The following is a 15,689-nucleotide window of genomic DNA, read 5'->3' as shown; positions in this document are numbered from 1 at the left end:
TCTTAAAGGTCCTCCTCTACTTGTTTGCACATTCCTCTACTGAAGGGGGAGGTAAGGCCTACTGTTTACATATTCATAGATCCATGCATACTTAACGAGTGCAAGGTGTAACGTACAGATACTCAAAGTCCGGCCTGTGGGCCACATGTGGTCCTCGAGGACAATGATGGTCACCCCCTGAAAGCCAATCAAATCCCAAAGGATATGTACAGATTAACTGCAATCCCCCAGGGTTTCCCTTTAACCCTGTGAATCTCAGGAGCCCCCTGGTAGTAGAGGGTTAGGGTTAGGGTTAGGCTTTTATTCTGAAAGGTTTTTTTTCACCATCTGAACAAAATTCACATCAGTCCTTTTTATTTTTCATTTTTTGGGGAAATTATTATAGAATTTTCTTGTAATAATCATAATCACTGCAAATGTTTTATTTTTCTTTTCCCTATTTTGTATTCCTTGTAATTTTTACTGTTTTCTGATCTTTTTTTTGTTATGTTTATGTTTTGTTTATGTCATGGTGTGTTCAGCATGATAGTTACAGCAGGACAAATGATTGGGCTATATTCATTTTGATAGGACATAAGTCAATAATGGCTCATTTTATCTAGCGGCTCCTGGTCCCCTTCATTCTCCAAAGATGGCCCCTGGCCTGAACTACTGTAGTATATCTAAGTAAGGCATGAGCAGATGTTTTTTCATGGAAAAACCTTGTAAATATGTAATATTGCTGAACAGAGATTTTGGCAGTTTGATCAACAGCTGGAAGAAGAGTTTAATCTCAGTTTCAGAGAGGTGGGGTGAAGACTGCTGACCTAGCAAACTGCCTTTATCTCCGTCACAGAGAATGTGACTGCTGTGTTTTCACTGTAGCTTCTCACTGAGAGGAGGTTGTGATGCTATCTACACTAGAGTCATTAACAGTGAATGAGTAATGATACTAAAAGTCATGGGCTCATACACCAGATAATATGAGTTTATCTGAACAGAAGAGCTGTTACTGCATATTTTTGTTTGATATTGGAAGTCTGACAATACAAGCAAGGTAAACATATATTTAACATTTTATACATAAATTGTGATTAGCGAGGCTGCGTGAGCAAGAGGCACTGTCACTCGCACAGATAGAGCTCTCTACATGGCTCTGGTGAGGCCTGATGTGGTTGTTTGATAAGCTAAAAAGTGAAAGCCCGTCACCAGAGCACATAGTGAATGGATCGCTGTGAACGCAGCGCTCACGTCACTAGCAACAAACTCTGCGGAGTGTATCCAGGAACTCTTCAATTGCACAAAATCATGTTCTATCACATGGACTTTTCATGTCTATCTGATAAACTTTGTGAAATGACGCCCGAACACACACACACACCCACACCCACACACACACCCACACACACACACACACACACACACACACTCTGAAAGCAGAAGAATTAAAGTTATTTCATCTATTGGTAGTAAACTCAGTTCTCATGGAGTCTAAACTTTTATTCAATATAAGAAGAAACCATTGAAATCAAACTGTTGGATCAACTTGTTCCATATTGTTCTAAGGAGTCTGATGAACTTTTGAACCGGTCAAATGGATACATTGTTCAATCTGTAATGTAATATTATTTTGGCTTAGTGCCATCTAGTGTCACCATTCCTGACTATAAATTGCCATTTGTCAGCTCAGACAGCATTAGAGCTGCAAGGAATCTGCATCCATTTGATGTTTTCATTGGTGTCTTGATCTGAAATCCACAATGCAAGTTCTATATTTCAAACTTGCCATTTTGTGCTATGTGATCACAGCTGTGTTGCCTGCAGGAGTCCACTGTTCTCCTCGCTGTGATATCTCCCTGACCGTGGACTGTGATGAAATCTACAAAAACATCTCCACCAAGAGCAGTGTGTACACCATCTACCCGGGTATTACACCAGTTCAAGTGTTCTGTGACATGGACACTGATGGAGGGAAGTGGACGGTGATCCAGAGAAGAATGGACGGCACAGTGAATTTCTACAGACCTTGGAAGCAGTACAAAGTTGGCTTTGGAAATAGATCCGGAGAGTACTGGCTGGGACTGGAGAACATGCATCTCCTCACCAAGAAGAGACGCTATGAGCTGAGGGTGGACATGGAGGACTTTGGGGGAAACAAAGTGTTTGCCAAGTACTCCTCATTCTCTGTTGGCTCTGAGGCTGATGGCTACAAGCTGCACGTTTCAGGCTTCACGAACGGAGGAGCAGGGGACTCTCTGCTGCATCACAATAGACACAAGTTCAGTACCTTTGATAAAGACCAGGACGCATGGCGCAATAATTGTGCAAGTTCTTATTATGGAGCCTTTTGGTATGCTGCTTGCCACTATGCTAACATCAATGGTGTATATCTTTGGGGAACAACATCACACTATGCAACAGGTGTAATATGGCACTCCTGGAAGGGCTATCATTACTCCCTGAAAGCTGTGGCAATGAAGATAAGGCCAGTTTCTTGAGCAGATATGAATTGTGTTGTCTACCTTCTAGGCTGTCCCAGTCTTATGTATCAAAGGTACAACATAGTCTTGCCAACAATCGATATGAAAAACATCTACATTTTCAAATGAGAGAATCAGTGTAATGTTATTATGGGTGTGTGATCAGGGAATATCTACTCTTTATACGTGTAATCAAATGAAATCAATCTCTCAGGTGAACTGTCTTGTTATGTAACTGAATGTCATGTATCTCAAGTTTATCAGAAGGTACTGTAATGGTGACCAGTTTTTCTGCTCTGTGAGACATTAACAGTAACCTGACCTTTTCTCTATGAATAAAAATATGCATGCAAAGCAAAGAATTTTTTTTTTCCTTCACACAATATTTATTTCTTTTCCATAACAGCTTAGCCTATACACATATTGATGGTCAAAGGGCCTAGAATGATTTCCAGCATGTGTGGGATTACCTCAGATGACACCACTAAAGACAAACAAATGCGTGTGAACACACAAAAAACATGCAGACTCCACACAGAAGGGGCCAGGGTTGAGATCTGAAGCTGTATCAAATAACAAGATAAAGAAATCAATCAAAAAACACCTTGGCAGCTAGCATATAAAATGACCAGTGCATTTGAGTCTGTCATACAACAGAATTTGCTGCTCATTCTTTTTTCAGATTTCTGTCACTGAAACTGGACACGACCTCTAGTTTGGTCATCTTCGACCTCTACATGGTCATCTTCAGCTTTATTTTTCTCTGTGTGTACTTGCGTGATTGTACCCACCCGCTTGTGGTTTTTCCAGTTAGCACTGTTAAATCCTTAAGCACCAGAGCATTCTGATTTTTCTCATGTTATATTGTAAGGCAGTACATTGTTGCCAGGTATTGAAGGAAGATGCTGAGTGTTTTTCATTCAACCAAAGCATTGTGTTCATCCTGGTTGTTACAGTATACACTTGGTTGACACACTGTATTTGCAATCCTCCAGGTGTATAAAGAGGAAGAAACACATATTAATCTGTTCTGAACCAAACATGCGTTCAATTAGGAGTGCCGCTTTAGTCCAAAACACCTGTATCAACCTGGACATACTCACTTTTGTGATCATTTTTGTATTTATTGCACACTGTAATCATTTGGTAAACAGATCTTCACAGTAACGATGCAATAGCAGAAAACAGAAGCAAAGTACTGCACAGCGCAGCAAGTTAGGTCTTCAAAGTATTTCTTTATATTTACATTGAGAATATGAAAATCAAAGTATAACGCCTGAGGCTATCCCTGTTTGAGAAGAAGCATTTTAACCCCTTTTATGACCCCCAAGTGCTTCTCAGACTCGGAGTAAAGCCTCTCAGACTTCATTCTAGGGTCATTCCGTGTCATTTCAACATATGGCCCACGCACTTGGGTCTCAAAAAATTCTGAAAAATTCTCATGTTGTTCCTTGTTCATCCATTAGGCACACTGTAAAATTTTAGTTTGCTCGGATGGATACTTTTTGAGATATGGCCAATTTAGTGTGGGGGGTATGTGTCGATTTTGGCTCGTCCTTATTTTCCCTCCATTTTCAGGTGTCAATATCTCAGAAACTACACCACATAGGAAACTGAAATTTGGAACGGTAATATGTCTATGGATATTCTTATTTATCCAGGTCATCGTTCTCTTTGGGCAAACTGAATCGTAGGCAACTGGACTTGTATTTGTCTTAGGAAGACGTTTCGCCTCTTAACCAAGGGGCTTCATCAGTTCATGCGCATTGGTCTTTCTAGTCCCCACTAGTCTGACAAAGACAGTGGAGTAAGGTCCAGGTATTTAACCTCTGTGGGAGTGTCACTGGTTTCACTTGACAATTGTCAACTACCTGGACTGGCAGTAGCAGTGGATAGCAGTGGACTAGATAGCTACTAGGGCATTAACAACTCCGTCGTCGACGTTATGTCGACCCGTCAACACCGGGAGATTTTTGGGGGGGCTAGCGGGGCTCCAACCGGAGGGAGGGAGGGGTTGTAGTGGAGCGCCGACCGTGTGTGTGGGGGTGTGTGTGTGTTTCTTCGACTTTCGACGGGTCGATGTTTACATTAATGCCCTACTAGCTACTGTGTAAAACGCAATGGAAAGTGTTTTGAGAGCCATCGTCAGTGATTTAAGGTCACTGGCGAATGATGTGGTAAATCATGCACCCACCGACTACTTCCAGTGGTCCGACTACACACACGGTCGGCGCTCCACCACAGCCTCCTCACCCCCCCGGTCGCCCGGTCGGCGCTCCACTACAACCCCTCCCTCCCTCCGGTTGGAGCCCCGCTAGCCCCCCCAAAAATCTCCCGGTGTTGACGGGTCGACGTAACGTCGACAACATTGAAAAGTCTGGCGTTGTTAATGCCCTAGTAGCTAGCTAGTCCACTGCTATCCACTGCTACTGCCAGTCCAGGTAGTAGCAGTGGATAGGATCACACCCACAAACCAATCGTGCTTAAGACTAATGTAAGAACCGCCCACCTTATTAACATACGACACAGAAATACAGAAATAAATAAATGTGGAAATGTAGAAATACAGAAATAAATGTAGGAATAAATAAATAAATGTAGAAATAAATAAATAAATGTAGAAATAAAAGAAAGAATAAATAAATGAATAAATGTAGAAATAAATATATAAATACACAAATGAATAAATAAATGTAGAAATAAATAAATAAATAAATAAATGTAAAAATAAATAAATAAATACATAAATAAATGTATAAATACACAAATAAATAAATAAATGCATGAATAAAAACAGAAATAAATAAATAAATAAATGTAGAAATATTTATTAATTTAATTATTTATGCATTTATATATTTATATGCGTATTTATTTATTTATTCATTTATTTATTGTTTTGTCATTTTTCGTCCCTCATAGGACAGAGCCCGTCTACGACGAGCCTTGCCACTCTCCATTAACCCCCGTTGTATCGAACTTGGTTGCAGTTCCACCGTAATTCCACTGGGGGTGATCGCGGGCGAGTGCAGAATGAATGGGGCTCTATGGAGCTAAACGGCTAAATTTGTCTCTTACTCCTGTTTATGGTTGAAAAATCGCAAATACTGTTGTAGTTTCTGAAAGTTCAATATGGATTATAGGTTAAAAGTGAAATTAGCGAGAACTTATATCCTTTCAGTTTCCTACAGTTTGGGCTGTTGTTGGCCATAACACGCTAGCATTTGCTAATGAATGCTGATTGGTCAGTGACGGACTTGCGGCTGTTTACGACCAGGGATCCCACTTGATGGCACCCGAAGACCAAGAGAAACGAGAAACACCACTCTTAAGGAGGACTTTTCCATCAAAGTTGATATTTGTGTGTACAGAGAATGTCTAATATAGCACAGGCGGGCTCTCTCGAGTGTCTCCGTCTGCTCTCCGGAGACGGGCTCTGGAAATCGCAGTAAAGCAGCACCTCTCAATGTGTGACGTCATCACACTTTTTGAACGGCTTTTTAGAACATATAGGTGAACTTAAAAAAATCCAATATTCAGCTGAGTGTATTTTTTTAGCCCCTCCTTTTGAAAACAGTATTCAAATTACTTGACAAAAAATTATTTCCAGAGAAAAGTGTATTTTTAGGGGTGTAGCCCCATAGACTCCCATTCATTCTGCACTCGCCCGTGAGCGCCCTCACATGGACAGAGACGTGTTTCCGAGACCCGGAAGTTAGACGGGAGTGCCACTTCTCCCTATATTAGACATATTAGACATTCTCTGAGTTGGAGCTAATGTTAACGTTTCAGAAAGAGAGCCTGTTGTGTGTGTGTGTGTGTGTGTGTGTGTGTGTGTGTGTGTGTGTGTGTGTGTGTGTGTGTGTGTGTGTGTGTGTGCGCGCGCGCGCGCAATTTTTTTTGATCACAATAGTAAATGAACTATTTACATGTAACCGGGTGGTATATTTGACGTAACGAGATATGTATTCTGTCACTTAGGGTTGAAACAGGCCATTTCTAGTGACCCACATTTCATGTTTTGTTTTGTGTATTTCTACATTTCATTCAGATGTCCAAAAATTAGAGAAATGTGTATATGTTTACTGGGTTCCTGGCAAAATGTCCATTTTCGGTTAATTATTTCGGACACAAGGTGGCAGTGTCGCGCATAATTGGGTTGGGCTTCCTCTTTCCTTTGGAGCCACCGGGAGAGCAGCACGGTGTTGATGTCCGGAGTGCATCGTGAAATAAATGGGCAAATATTACAATAACTGTACCCACATGCATGTACAAAGGTTAAAAACTATGTCCACATATCCATGTCGTAACTGGGTGATGATGTTATAGACAAGAGCGACGTCGGATGACGGTGAATGGGAAGCAGCCGATCCAGTGTTTACAGATGCTAGCAAGGTAAAGTTAGCATGCATAAAGCCTTAGCTATGCTGATGTGCGTAGTTATTGGTGAACTGAAACAACTGCTTATGTAATTTCATTGTATTTAGGCATCAAGTTGTCCAGTGTTTGAAGTGCGCTCCCCGGTGAAGCCCGTTTTTATTTGGAGTCTGTATTTTGGAATGTAAGTGTTTTGTAAGATAGACTGTACATTTCAAAATGATTTTTTTTTTTTTTTTTTTTTATTATTGCTGTTATAGTAGACTTAACTGATTTCGTTGTTGTCTATCTCAGTGATCCTGAAGCCCACTGCCGTATATACACTATATTACCAAAAGTATTCGCTCACCCATTCAAATGATCAGAATCAGGTGTCCTAATCACTTGGCCTGGCCACAGGTGTATAAAATCAAGCACTCAGGCATGCAGACTGTGAAACAAGACATTTGTGAAAGAATGGGCCGCTCTCAGGAGCTCAGTGAATTCCAGCGTGGAACTGTCATAGGATGCCACCTGTGCAACAAATCCAGTCGTGAAATTTCCTCGCTCCTAAATATTCCACAGTCAACTGTCAGCTCTATTATAACAAAATGGAAGCGTTTGGGAACAACAGCAACTCAGCCACGAAGTGGTAGGCCACGTAAAGTGACGGAGAGGGGTCAGCGGATGCTGAAGCGCATAGTGCAAAGAGGTCGCCGACTTTCTGCACAGTCAATTGCTACAGAGCTACAAACTTCATGTGACCTTCAGATTAGCCCAAGTACAGTACGCAGAGAGCTTCATGGAATGGGTTTCCATGGCCGAGCAGCTGCAGCCAAGCCACACATCACCAAGTGCAATGCAAAGCGTCGGATGCAATGGTGTAAAGCACGCCGCCACTGGCCTCTAGAGCAGTGGAGACGCGTTCTCTGGAGTGATGAATCACGCTTTTCCATCTGGCAATCTGATGGACGAGTCTGGGTTTGGAGGTTGCCAGGAGAACAGTACATTTCAGACTGCATTGTGCCGACTGTGAAATTTGGTGGATGAGGAATTATGGTGTGGGGTTGTTTTTCAGGAGCTGGGCTTGGCCCCTTAGTTCCAGTGAAAGGAACTTTGAATGCTTCAGGATACCTAAACATTTTGGACAATTCCATGCTCCCAACCTTGTGGGAACAGTTTGGAGCGGGCCCCTTCCTCTTCCAACATGACTGTGCACCAGTGCACAAAGCAAGGTCCATAAAGACATGGATGACAGAGTCTGGTGTGGATGAACTTGACTGGCCTGCACAGAGTCCTGACCTGAACCCGATAGAACACCTTTGGGAAGAATTAGAGCGGAGACTGAGAGCCAGGCCTTCTCGACCAACATCAGTGTGTGACCTCACCAATGCGCTTTTGGAAGAATGGTCAAAAATTCCTATAAACACTCTCCTCAACCTTGTGGACAGTCTTCCCAGAAGAGTTGAAGCTGTAATAGCTGCAAAAGGTGGACCGACATCATATTGAACTCTATGGGTTAGGAATGGGATGGCACTTCAGTTCATAGTATGAGTAAAGGCAGGTGAGCGAATACTTTTGGTAATATAGTGTATATATATATATATATATATATATATATATATATATATATATTTTAGTTTTCTGTTTAAGCCTTTTTATAGTAAAGCACCAGTGTTTACGGTGAACTGTGATAGCGACATTTGCTGTTGCCAAGCATTTGTATGAATCTGGTCATACACAGAACTCTCTTCTTTTTATTTTCCCTCCGTCAAAAAGAAAAGCAACATATCTAAAATCAAATAAAAGAACCCCAAAGAAGTAATTGTGTCCTGTGTACTCTCAGTTCTACGGGCTACATACAGAACAAATTTTTTATAAACACAGAACATGAAAATTGCATCAATGAATACAACAAATGCAGTAGGCATTTATGGCTACTAGAAAGACTGTATCTATCTATCTATCTATTATCTATCTATCTATATCTTTATATATCTATATCTATCTATCTATCTATCTATCTATCTATCTATATATATATATATATAATGGAACCGGTAGGAACCGGAATCGTTAAGAGGGAATTGTTAAGGAATCGGAATCGTTAAAATCCAAATAGGTCCCAACCCTACTCAGAATACAAAAACATCTGTCAAACATCATAACTGGTGGGTATGCCAGCCCCTCAAAAATGGAAAAAAAAAAAATACTCAGATTTCTTGATCGACCATGTTTGGGTCTTCAGGAAACAACTTTGTTTATGCCCCAGCTTCTTGATTTTTTCAGAGCTTTGACATACATACATGGACTGTTCAAAGCATTAATGGTTAGTCAGATATATGCATTGGTTTCTGGATGGCAGCCTCTCCAAATCCAAAAAAGTTTTCGTGTCAGATTTTCATTGGCCCATAACTGCATGAGGGAATGTCTGAAAAAATCTGATCTCTGTTTTAATTTAAAGTTCAAAGCTTACTCTTTTTTGGTATATAAAATGTTTTTCTTTATGCAAGTTCTTCATTTTTTTTTTTATCCAAAACATGGGGCTTTCTCACCACTCACAAATATTGAAATTCCTCAATATTAGACCATTGTAGCTTGCTTCTGTGTCTTATATTCATTTATTATTTATTATTTGTTCATTAATAACCTAAAATATAATGACCATTGCATCAGAAATGCATTTATTTGTCAAAACATCAACATTTTCATGAACTTTTTACCAAATCTGTTAAGCTTCACATTCATAGAGTTCAGGTTTTTGCTTCCAAATTTCCACAGTAAAGTACCCATTCTGAATTTCACCATATATAAAATATGCATAAAACTGACTACTTTACAAATTGAAACCATTTTGGTTTGATTATCTTCAAAATTGAAAAAAAATCGTAAAATGTCACACAGTATGGGCACTGGATAAATAAGGAACAACTGGTGAATTTTTTGAGACCCAAGTGCGTGGGATGTCCTGAAAATTTGGTGAAATGACATGGAATGACCCTCAAGTATTTCTGTCATTGCACAGGCACTGAGTAAGCAAATACGCAGGAGTACTTGTCAGATTCAATTGCACTGGCAGCACCTCAAGATTGTAACATCCAATCAAAAAACTTTGCTCCTTTTCTTCCATGTGAACAGTATAGAAAGGAATACCACCATGGTATCCACATATTAAATGTATCCAAATTATGTAAACCTACTTAAAGCAAAATTTTAGCCGAATTTGCCAAACCACTCTCATTCTTTTTGTCCGAATTGTTATTCTTTAAATAACAATTTGGACATATTGAAATAAAAGATTATAGGAACTGTAATTGTGACTCTTTAAATGATGACAGTGCAGCCAAACCTTAAACTAAATGTTTCAGGTCTGCATGTCAGAATGGCGGTGCCTTTGAATGGACGGACATTCCTCTTAATGAAAAATATCTCTGATGCAAATCTAGGCTCTGATTCTCAAAGTTAAACTGTTTTTGGTTTCCGCATAATAATGTTCTGGTGTTGTGCCTCTCCGACTGCATATAATGCAAGATGAACTTGCTAAGAGGAGGAACATGATAAACATGTTAGGAAACTGGAATAAAGCAAAGTGAGGATATTGTTTGGAATACAGTGTGAAATGTACTTTTGCTCAGAATGATGTTCATCTAATCTGTCATCCTCCAGCCTGGACCTCACTACCTGTGGCCTGGGCTCCTGTGGGTGCTCTTGTCCCCAGTCGGGTCATCCTCCACAACATGCAGCCAGCCAAGACCTGCAGCACCAGTCGAAGCCTGCCTGGCCTGGAGGTGGGGCTGGATGAGGATGGGGGACAGGCGGTCATGGAGCATTGACTCCTCCATCATGGAGCTCAACTGGTACTCCTCCTTGGCCAGCAACTGGAGACGCAGATATGTGGACTTCCTCACCCTGGTGAAAAAGGATAAAGGCTTATTGGGGTTATTATATCTATATATATGTCTATATTTACACAAAAAGACAAACATTTGTAACCTAACAAACCAGTGTCAGTGGAGTACAGGACATAGACCATGTGGGCAGATGAAAGAAAATCAGAGTACTCCTTCATACTGTCTTCATTTGCATAGGAACTTTTATTGCAAAAGACACTTTTGCCTGATGAAGGTCTTACTCACTGAAATTTTGCAGTAACAGTTTAAGTACAAATGTGTTCAGATTTTTTCTTTGAATGATAATATAAAATAAAACTAAAACATATGGCTTATGAGGGCAAAGTGTTAGGTCTATATATTATGAACAAGGAAATAAAATGTGAGTTACTGTTCCTTTTTTCAGACAAAAATTAAGGTAGTCTACTACCTTGATTTTTGTCTGAAAAAAGGAACAGAAACTCTCATGTCAACAAAGTAGACAAAATGAACCTTTTCGAACTAAAATATAAATATGACCTACTGATTTACTTACACATTCATCTGGATAGTTCTGTGATCTAAACCTCTTTGGGTCAACGAGTCAAAGACTCTTAGGACAAGGCAAGACTCTGAGGCTGTCAGGATGTCTTGAAAAGCTGACACCAAAATGTACTTCACTGCCAAAACAAACCAACCAAAACCAAAAACCTTTTAGTACATCATTTCTAAGATGTGTGTGTCTGAGACCAGGAAATGTTCTTAACAATAATAGTGATCAGCACTTCCTGGGACAGAATCCAATCATTATTTGCTGTCTGTTGCATGTCTGTTTTATCAGTGTTGAACTTTTCTGAGGACAAAATGTCAGTGGATGAAACTGCTTAGAAATCACTCTGGAGAAGATTTATGGATAAGCTTAATATCATAAACTAAAAATAAGATGAAAACAAGGTGAAGTAAAACTAACTGACTCTGTGAAAAATCTTTTGAATGAAGCTACAATAAAATTTAAATGCAGGTGAAACTGGAACACAGGGAAGCAAAGCAAATTACCTTTAGGCAAAGGGTGTTTGGCTATTTTTTTTTTGAATGATGAAACATATTAGTAAATAAATAAAAAGATTTATTGTTTGTGACACAGTTAGTGTTGCAAATATATACGAAAAACAACAAAAAAAACTCACTAAAACTGATCCTAAACTGTGGCTGAAGGCAAGGAGACAGAAAGGAAATTGGATTGAAGCATCTACCAATATAGGCCTATCTGTTATATTTGCAGCTCACTGTCTTCCTATAATTGTTGCTTAAATCCTCTTTTTTTCTTTTTTTCGGCCCAGTATTGTTAACAGTGAAAGAATAATGATGCTAAAAGTCATGGGCTCATACATGCCACCATCTGGAGGGTGTGGGGAGGGCAGGTTGAAGTCTGCCCCAAACTGGCAGCAAATATTAACTGTGGTTAGACAATATACTTTATTTATTTTATACTCTGGTTTGACACATGGTAACAATGATTTAAGTGTTAAGCTAAGTATGGACATTTTGGAAAATGTTAGCATTCTAAACGTACACCTCTAAGCTCATGCCTTTACTGTAACAATGCAATAGAAGTGTAATTCTCACTGTAGGTGACATGTAGTATGGAAATGAGAAGTTCTAGGCTTTAGTGAGCACGACTACTTTGGTTTGCTAATTAAGTAGCTCATTATAATTCAGCTGAGAGAGGCATCGGGGGGTCGCCAAGCCCTCTTGATTTTGAGGGGTGTGATAATTTTATAATTTTCTTTTTTTTTTTTTGTTATGTGTTAGTATTTCATTTATTTGTGACAAAAAACACTTTAAATAAATTGGGTTAAAAGCTTAATAATTAGTTTGAATAAGTAAATAAAATAAATAAAATTATATAAAAAAATTAAATCTAGACTTTAGATTTAATTTTCTAGACTCTAGGGAAAGTTACCTGACGCGTTGGCCAGACAGTTCATCCGCAACATGGATCAGCTTCAGGAGGAGATTTCATCAAAGATTTCGTCATTAACATCTGCGTTTCTCAGATGTTAATGAACATGCCGTAAAAGACGCATGGGTGAAAAGTCGGCAATGATGAAAATATGGGACCCTCAAGAAAAAGGTTGGGAACCATTGTTCTAAGGAGTCTCATGACCTGTTGAGCTGGTCCAATGGCTACATTGTTCAATCTGTAATGTAATGTTATTTTGGCTTAGTGCCATTTAGTGTCACCATTCCTGACTATAAATTGCCATTTGTCAGCTCAGACAGCATTAGAGCTGCAAGGAATCTGCATCCATTTGATGTTTTTATTGGTGTCTTGATCTGCAAGTTATGTATTTCAAACTTGCCATTTTGTGCTATGCGATCACAGCTGTGTTGCCTGCAGGAGTCCGCTGTTCTCCTCGCTGTGATATCTCCCTGACCGCGGACTGTGATGAAATCTACAAAAACATCTCCACCAAGAGCAGTGTGTACACCATCTACCCGGGTATTACACCAGTTCAAGTGTTCTGTGACATGGACACTGATGGAGGGAAGTGGACGGTGATCCAGAGAAGAATGGACGGCACAGTGAATTTCTACAGACCCTGGAAGCAGTACAAAGTCGGCTTTGGAAATGGATCCGGAGAGTACTGGCTGGGACTGGAGAACATGCATCTCCTCACCAAGAAGAGACGCTATGAGCTGAGGGTGGACATGGAGGACTTTGGGGGAAACAAAGTGTTTGCCAAGTACTCCTCATTCTCTGTTGGCTCTGAGGCTGATGGCTACAAGCTGCACGTTTCAGGCTTCACGAACGGAGGAGCAGGGGACTCTCTGCTGTATCACAATAGACACAAGTTCAGTACCTTTGATAAAGACCAGGACGCATGGAGCAAAAATTGTGCAAGTACTTATTACGGAGCCTTTTGGTATAAGTCTTGCCACACGGCTAACATCAATGGTGTATATCTTTGGGGAACAACATCACACTTTGCAACAGGTGTAGTCTGGTACGCCTGGAAGGGCCATCATTACTCCCTGAAAGCTGTGGCAATGAAGATAAGGCCGGTTTCTTGAGCAGATATGAATTGTGTTGTCTACCTTCTAGGCTGTCCCAGTCTTATGTATCAAAGGTACAACATAGTCTTGCCAACAATCGATATGGAAAACATCTACATTTTCAAATGAGAGAATCAGTGTAATGTCATTATGGGTGTGTGATCAGGGAATATCTACTCTTTATATATGTAATCAAATGAAATCAATCTCTCAGGTGAACTGTCTTGTGATGTAACTGAATGTCATGTATCTCAAGTTTATCAGAAGGTACTGTAATGGTGACCAGTTTTTCTGCTCTGTGAGACATTAACAGTAACTTGACCTTTTCTCTATGAATAAAAATATGCATGCAAAGCAAATTATTTGTTTTCCTTCACAGAATATTTATTCCTTTTCCATAAAATCTTAGCCTATACACATATTGATGGTCAAAGGGCCTAGAATGATTTCCAGGATGTGTTGGATTACCTCAGATGACACAAATAAAGACAAACAAATGCATGTGAACACACAAAAAACATGCAAACTCCACACAGCAGGGACCAGGGTTGAGATCTGAAGCTGTATCAAATAACAAGATAAAGAAATCAGTAAAAAAACACCTTGGCAGCTAGCGTATAAAATGACCAGTGCATTTGAGTCTGTCATACCACAGAATTTGTTGCTCATTCTTTTTTCAGATTTCTGTCACTGAAACTGGACACGACCTCTAGTTTACATGGTAATCTTCAGCTTTATTTCTCTCTGTGTGTACTTGCGTGATTGTACCCACCCGCTTGTGGTTTTTCCAGTTAGCACTGTTAAATCCTTAAGCACCAGAGCATTCTGATTTTTCTCATGTTATATTGTAAGGCAGTACATTGTTGCCAGGTATCGTAGGAAGATGTTGAGTGTTTTTCATTCAACCAAAGCATTGTGTTCATCCTAGTTGTCACAGTATATACTTGGTTGACACACTGTATTTGCAATCCTCCAGGTGTATAAAGAGGAAGAAACACATATTAATCTATTTTGAACCAAACATGCGTGCATTTAAGAGTGCCGCTTTAGTCCAAAACACCTGTATCAACCTGGACACACTCACTTTTGTGATCATTTTTGTATTTATTGCACACTGTAATCATTTAGTAAACAGATCTTCACAGTAACGATGCAATAGCAGAAAACAGAAGCAAAGTACTGCACAGCGCAGCAAGTTAAGTCTTCAAAGTTTTTCTATATATTTACATTGAGAATATGAAAATCAAAGTATAACGCCCGAGGCTATCCCTGTTTGAGAAGAGGCATTTTAACCCCTTTTATGACCCCCAAGCGCTTCTCAGACTCGGACTAAAGCCTCTCAGACTTTACACTGTTAGACTTCACTGAATCCTTTTCATATTGGCGACCTCAAAAAAACATTCAAGTATTTCTGTCATTACACAGGCACTGAGTAAGCAAATACGCAGCACTACTTGTCAGATTGAATTGCACTGGCAACACCTCAAGATTGTAACATCCAATCAAAAAAGTTTGCTGTTTTTCTTCCATGTGAACAGTATGGAAAGGAATGCCACCATGGTATCCAAATATTAAGTATATCCAAATTATGTAAACCTACTTAAAGCAAAATTTTACCCCAATTTGCCAAACCACTCTCATTCTTTGTGATTTGGCAATAAATAACAATTTGGACATATTGAAATAAAAGAATATAGGAACTTGTGAATGCAGAGCACTTGTTTGTTGTTTATGTTTATGTGAAAATCAATAAAATCTATGTAAAAAAAAAAATAATAATATAGGAACTGTAATTGTGACTCTTTAAATTATAACAATGCAGCCAAACCTTGATATAAATGTTTCAGGTCTGCATGTAAGAATGTCGGTGCCTTTGAATGGACGGACATTCATCCTGATAAAAAATATCTCTGATGCAAATCTAGGCTCTGATTCTCAAAGTTAAACT

The 15,689-nt window shown here is 39.6% G+C and overlaps 3 protein-coding genes across 3 annotated transcripts in view; 2 read left to right on the top strand and 1 right to left on the bottom strand.

Moving 5' to 3' along the window:
* LOC115363121 (extracellular serine/threonine protein kinase FAM20C-like) overlaps nt 1-32 on the bottom strand; it is a 28,135-nt gene extending 28,103 nt beyond the window's left edge. The window contains exon 1 of the mRNA XM_030057206.1: nt 21-32. Within this exon, the coding sequence (XP_029913066.1) occupies nt 21-32 (12 nt within the window). The remainder of the gene's footprint in view (nt 1-20) is intronic.
* On the top strand, nt 3-2,562 carry LOC115364421 (microfibril-associated glycoprotein 4-like). The gene is made up of 2 exons (XM_030058992.1): nt 3-8; nt 1,924-2,562. The coding sequence occupies exon 2, from the start codon at nt 1,935-1,937 to the stop codon at nt 2,475-2,477; it is 543 nt and encodes a 180-aa protein (XP_029914852.1). The 5' UTR covers nt 3-8; nt 1,924-1,934; the 3' UTR covers nt 2,478-2,562.
* On the top strand, nt 1,635-14,100 carry LOC115364420 (microfibril-associated glycoprotein 4-like). Its single transcript, XM_030058990.1, has 2 exons — nt 1,635-1,746; nt 13,029-14,100. The coding sequence occupies exons 1-2, from the start codon at nt 1,740-1,742 to the stop codon at nt 13,757-13,759; spliced, it is 738 nt and encodes a 245-aa protein (XP_029914850.1). The 5' UTR covers nt 1,635-1,739; the 3' UTR covers nt 13,760-14,100.
* Nucleotides 14,101-15,689: the final 1,589 nt, after the last annotated feature.

This window comes from Myripristis murdjan, chromosome 8 (genome assembly GCF_902150065.1).
Source record: "Myripristis murdjan chromosome 8, fMyrMur1.1, whole genome shotgun sequence".
Taxonomy (NCBI): Eukaryota; Metazoa; Chordata; class Actinopteri; order Holocentriformes; family Holocentridae; genus Myripristis; species Myripristis murdjan.
This window is presented reverse-complemented; position numbering and strand designations above follow the sequence as displayed.